The sequence below is a fragment of the Physcomitrium patens genome, chromosome 25 (assembly GCF_059467195.1).
Source record: "Physcomitrium patens ecotype Gransden chromosome 25, ASM5946719v1, whole genome shotgun sequence".
Taxonomy (NCBI): Eukaryota; Viridiplantae; Streptophyta; class Bryopsida; order Funariales; family Funariaceae; genus Physcomitrium; species Physcomitrium patens.
In genome coordinates, this window is record NC_143434.1 from 11502781 (window position 1) to 11508073 (window position 5293).

At 42.3% G+C, this 5293-nt stretch overlaps 2 protein-coding genes across 2 annotated transcripts; both read left to right on the plus strand.

Moving 5' to 3' along the window:
• The first annotated feature begins 568 nt into the window (after positions 1–568).
• LOC112277606 (large ribosomal subunit protein eL19y) lies at positions 569–2124 on the plus strand. The gene is made up of 2 exons (XM_024510149.3): positions 569–910; positions 1503–2124. The coding sequence occupies exons 1-2, from the start codon at positions 635–637 to the stop codon at positions 1851–1853; spliced, it is 627 nt and encodes a 208-aa protein (XP_024365917.1). The 5' UTR covers positions 569–634; the 3' UTR covers positions 1854–2124.
• A 1098-nt stretch (positions 2125–3222) lies between these two features.
• On the plus strand, positions 3223–4507 carry LOC112277355 (uncharacterized). Its single transcript, XM_024509547.3, has 3 exons — positions 3223–3320; positions 3426–3666; positions 3939–4507. The coding sequence occupies exons 1-3, from the start codon at positions 3223–3225 to the stop codon at positions 4371–4373; spliced, it is 774 nt and encodes a 257-aa protein (XP_024365315.1). The 3' UTR covers positions 4374–4507.
• Positions 4508–5293: the final 786 nt, after the last annotated feature.

Below are 5293 nucleotides of genomic sequence, written 5' to 3' on the forward strand. Positions count from 1 at the left end.
AATCATCATAAATAGATTCAATTTTTTGTGCAATTTTTTTCATCTGTCAGAGATAGACAAGCTAATACATATATTTTTTTATTATTATAGTATAAATTTATCAGAAAATCACGTTATCTGAAATATCCATAATATCTGAAATGAATGTGTTGCACCACGTTTACTATATGAAAGACTACCCAACTTCCACAGATGCTTTCAGGAAAAAGTCATTTTTAAAAAACTACAAAGATTGTTACAAACTGTTGTTGATGAAATGTTAATCAACACCAGCTCTTAATTTCCGGCCAAATGATCAAAGAAAAAAATAGTAATTTCTTAATTATTCATTTAGCAGCGATTCTTCATAATTTAAAACGATGATGTAATTCTATAGAACTGTTACAACCACTCTATATTTAGTAACATGCACGCGTAAGTAGTAAGAGTAACTCGGCTGGAGTGGGCCGGGCTGCGAGGGGAGGAAAAGGGAGGCGGAACCAGGCAGGGGCAACCCGTGATAAGAGGGGAGGGGAAGGGAGGGGGTGAAGTAGGCGGCCAGGCTTATGGAGTCTCCCTCTTTGGAGTTGTAGGTATTGCACTTCCTCCGTGTTCGCCATAGCCACGAATCCGAACCTCACACCGCTTGGCAGCCATGGTTTCTCTCAAGCTACAGAAGCGCTTGGCGGCTTCTGTGCTCAAGTGCGGGGAGCGCAAGGTGTGGCTGGACCCAAATGAGGTCAATGAAATTTCCATGGCCAACAGCCGTCAGAACATCCGCAAGCTGGTTAAGGACGGTTTCGTCATCCGCAAGCCCCAGAAGATACACTCGCGTGCTCGTGCCCGCCGCGCTCTTGAGGCCAAGCGGAAGGGGCGTCACTCTGGTTACGGAAAGCGCCGCGGTACCAGGGAAGCCAGACTCCCCACCAAGGTACTAACTACGATGCCGCCGGTGTGGGTTTTTGGATCAGTCCAGTTCCTGATGTTGGGTTTGGGTTGCGATCATTCTGTGTTGAAATTCTCGGGGAGTTGTGCGGGGTTTCGTTGGTTTTAGGGTTTTGTAGAGCTGTGGGAGTCTCTTTGTTCTTTGTTTTGTTATTTTCTTGGAAATAGTGTTTTTGGTTTTGTGAGACTGTTCTTGAAGTGGTCACTTAGTGGGTGTCATTTAAATAAGTAATTAAATTAAAGTCTCCTCGACCACCTCAAAAACCTCACCCACCTCCACGTTGTCTTCTTTAAGGTAGGTACTTAAATTTTGCGTTTGATGGCAAGAGCACGGTATTAGTGAATGACAATCTGCGTGATCTGACTGATACTCAAGAGTTGGAACTTTCATTTTGCAAGAGGATTTCAATTCTCGACTCTCCTATCTCCTGATTTTGAGACATTAGTGGAAGTTGTAACAGCGTTTCTTCACGGAATTCGATGTTTTCATGTACTGGTTAATTTTCTGAGATTTCTATTACGATTTTTGCAAACGATATTTCGATGGACACGTATAAAATGGATCAGTTCGTGTGTAGGTTTTGTGGTTGCGGCGAATGCGGGTGTTGAGGCGCCTGCTGCGTAAATACCGTGATGCTAAGAAGATTGACAAGCACATGTACCACGACATGTACATGAAGGTCAAGGGAAATGTCTTCAAGAACAAGCGTGTGTTGATGGAGAGCATTCACAAGTCCAAGGCTGAAAAAGCACGTGAAAAGACTCTGTCTGACCAGTTTGAGGCTAGGCGTGCTAAGAACAAGGCTACTCGTGAGCGCAAAATAGCCAGGAGGGAGGAGCGTCAGGCTCAGGGTATCTCTGAAGTTGCTCCTGCCCAGCCTGCTGACGCCCCAGTTAGTGCTGCTCCAGTGAAGAAGTCTAAGAAGTAGAGTAAGTGGCTGAAGCTTCTGTAATATGAATTCTTCTGGTTGTGAACAAGCATCAAAGGAGTCGATTTGCTTCACTTCCTAGCTCTGTAGTGCCTGTCAATCTGTGTGTACTCACTCCTTGGGCAACATCTTCTCATGTCTGGAGTTTGATGGCATACTTCAATGATTATCACTGTAAATGGGACAGAGGCTATATCATGCCTTGAAGTGCAGTCAATTGTTTAGGCACATTCTTAATAAAAAAAAAAAAAAATCATAGATCTTTTTGTAAGAGTTTGGACGCAATTTTTGAGGAATTTATCTGGAACATGACATCAAGGCTACTTGATGTCTGGCGAACGTTCTTCCTGGTGATTGCTTCATATTATTCATTGTTTGTCAACACTTGTGCTCCAGGATTTTGGAGTGTTATCTGGTCTGAATTTGATTTGGGTATGCTTCATTATGGTTTACAGTTTATGATGCATTAAGTCTGCCATTAGGGCAAGTGCCTGACGTGAGCAAACATCCAAATCGTTTCAGTAGATTCCTACGTAAGGTGAGAGTTTACTGTGGCGAATAAATCTATTTAAATTTTTAAAATAATTTAGAAGACTATGGAAAACATTTCGTCATCATGTTTTGAATGAATTAAATTTCAAAAAAATTGCTAGATTCAAATTCTATTAATCAATGAATCACTCATTATCAACATTTTTCGAACCAATAATGAGATTCACTATAACTCTTAACTAAATGCCTAAAATCTAGAAGTCATTGCATTTGTGTACATAAAAGATGTGGTTTTGTAATAGAGGTTAATCTTGCTTATTTGCTAATTTTACTATAAATTAGAAAATTATTATATATTGAAAGAGTTTATAGAATATATATATATATATATATATCAAAAGAATAGTACTTTAGATGAAAGTAATCCATAATTTTTAAATCATTTTTTATACTTTCAAAAGATAAAAATTATGTGCTCTTTATTGAAAAAGATTAAATATTAATATCATAATTTTGTTAAATTTCCAAGGTTAGAATCTACATGGACATATCAAAAGAAATTTTTTGTACATGATTTAAAAAAGAAAAAGATAATTAAAAAGAAATGTATTTATAACAAAACAATATATTTCAAAGATTTGGACCAAGTTTGGAGCACATGAAAAACTTTGATAAGGTTAAGTGTAGCCTCAGTCTTGCATTCATATATATTAGCTTAATGAAAAGGTCATTTAGAAATTTTCTAAATATTATAAGATTTGGTAATTCATCGTTTAAATTAGAAAAATACTTTTATGCAACTTCTTAGAAGTAAGAAACTTTAAGAGGTATATTTATAGGAGAATGTTAAAATGACCCACCTTATCATGGGAGAACAATGGAAGTTGGGACGAGAGTTGGGAACAAGAAGAGAATAGGGGGGGTTAGGATGAAGAAGGTTGGAAATGGAGAGAGTGGGGGCTTGGATGGAGGGAGGTGGGGATAATGGCCATGATTGTAATGGTGTAAAGTGGAAAAAGCAGGTCCAACACCAGTAATCCAGGAGTGTGGAGTTTCTAGTCGACTTCTGCGACATCGAAGGCTGTGGTTCTACCGACAGTGTGAGCATGTTTCCTTCCTTCTGTGGTCACAATTTTGTGTTTGTTTGTTTGCTTTTGATCATATCCTCGTGTGGAGCTGTGCGGCGCGGAAGCAGATCCAAGTTTATGCTCAATCTGGTTGCAATCTCTGGAGCCTTGCAGGGGTCTCATGTGTTTTGATGAATGATCTGACAATGGACGATTGCACGTTGTCTTTGCTTAGCTCCGAAGATGGTGATGAGGTGAGTGACTCTCTTCCAAGCTGAATTCTGGCAAAATATGCAATCGGATCGGTAATGTAAACTTCAAGTTGTCACGCCTAATCTTATTTTGTCTTGTAATTTTTTTCCCAGTTTTTCTAACTACTATGATGGTTTCAATGTGATAATAGCAGTGCTTGCGTTCAAACTCCTGACCTCGACGAGATTCTTGCAAAAATTTCTTTAACCCTAGGTTTCTGATTGTTTCAAGAGGACATAGAATGGAAGTTGAGTTTTTGAATGTGATCTTGCAGGTGACGTGCTCTCAAGAGTGCGACGCGGGAAATCGAGAGTGCGAGATGGCCGTTTTGGAGGAGGACTGGGTTCGGGTACAGGCACGCGCCACGCTCAACATCTTCCTCAGCCACAGCGGAGCTCAAAAGGACTTCGTGGAGCAGTTGCGCGAAGACCTAGAACGAGCGGGTCAATCCCCCTTCTTTGACAAGCGCACCAACAGCCTGCCCAAGGGGGAGGAATTCGCAGGACGCATCTTTACCGCCGCGGAGGAATGCGACTTGGCCATCGTGGTGGTTTCGGAAGAGTATTTCACTCGCACCAAGTGGCCCATGCAGGAGCTCGTCGCTCTCTCGAGAGCACCCGGATGTAAGAAGATCCTGCCTTTGTTCTTCGGCATATCGTGCAAAGAGTTTAAGAACCCGGAGAGGCGACGCCACTGGTATCAGGTTTGAGACAAGTGGGCCAAGTCGGACACGAGGATCTTGGTACCCACATGGGAGAACGCCGTGGGAGAACTAGACCGCAGGAACGGCATGGAGTACGTGAGAGCGCTTGGGGAGGTGCAGTTCCGGAAGGAAGTGGTCTCCATCGTGAACACCCTAACATCATCTCAAGACAAGGTGAGCAAGCAAAACCAACGGTAACTCATGTCACACCGTCACAGGGACACAACCACGGTGAGAAAGAAAAAAGAAAACACAGCAGCACGCATCATCTGACGAGATTCAACGACACCGACACAAAAAACTGATACTTTTACCATGGTGGGTGCCGGCAGGTAATTCAAGTCGACAGCGCCGGCTCTCTACCCAGCAGTACATGGGAGAATTCATCAGAAAGGCGGGTACCGCACATACGGGAGTGGACTGATTGCGCGCTGCTAATGCTGCCGAGTTCGATGGTGGAGCAGACTCCGCAAGGGGTGCTGCAGGCGAAGGGCGTGTGGGGCAATTTACTGCACATGATGCTCCGAACGGCGCTGACGATGGCGTTGGTTTCAGTGCTGATGTATCTATTCTATCTGTTTGCATTCTATATTTTCTTCCCAGTGTCGATATCCTCGATGGACAAGCTTATGAACGACGCTCACTCCACCTCATTTCCTTTCAAATCCACCTCATTTTCTTTAGGCTCCGAACTTGATTTGCAGCAGCTTCATGTGTAGGAGACATTGTACAGATTGTGTCACTACCCTTTCTATTCTGTTCTATTCTATTGTACACTCATCCTGTCCTGCCTTGCAAAGATGTTTGCTTATTCCTATTCCATAACTAGTTCAGGTATGGTTTGCTTGGTTTGCTTGCAGCTACTGCTTTTGGAAGTGCAGTTGTTAGATAGATTTTGAAGCAGCTTATTCCAAATGTTTTGTTTC

Excerpts from the sequence above, each read along its gene's own strand:
- LOC112277606 (XM_024510149.3), top strand. The coding sequence starts at position 635 with ATGGTTTCTCTCAAGCTACAGAAGCGCTTGGCGGCTTCTGTGCTCAAG. Across the intron at positions 911-1,502 it reads AAGCCAGACTCCCCACCAAG|GTTTTGTGGTTGCGGCGAAT; the intron begins GTACTAACTACG and ends GTTCGTGTGTAG.
- LOC112277355 (XM_024509547.3), top strand. The coding sequence starts at position 3,223 with ATGGAAGTTGGGACGAGAGTTGGGAACAAGAAGAGAATAGGGGGGGTT. Across the intron at positions 3,321-3,425 it reads GGGGGCTTGGATGGAGGGAG|GCTGTGGTTCTACCGACAGT; the intron begins GTGGGGATAATG and ends GCGACATCGAAG. Across the intron at positions 3,667-3,938 it reads GCTCCGAAGATGGTGATGAG|GTGACGTGCTCTCAAGAGTG; the intron begins GTGAGTGACTCT and ends GTGATCTTGCAG.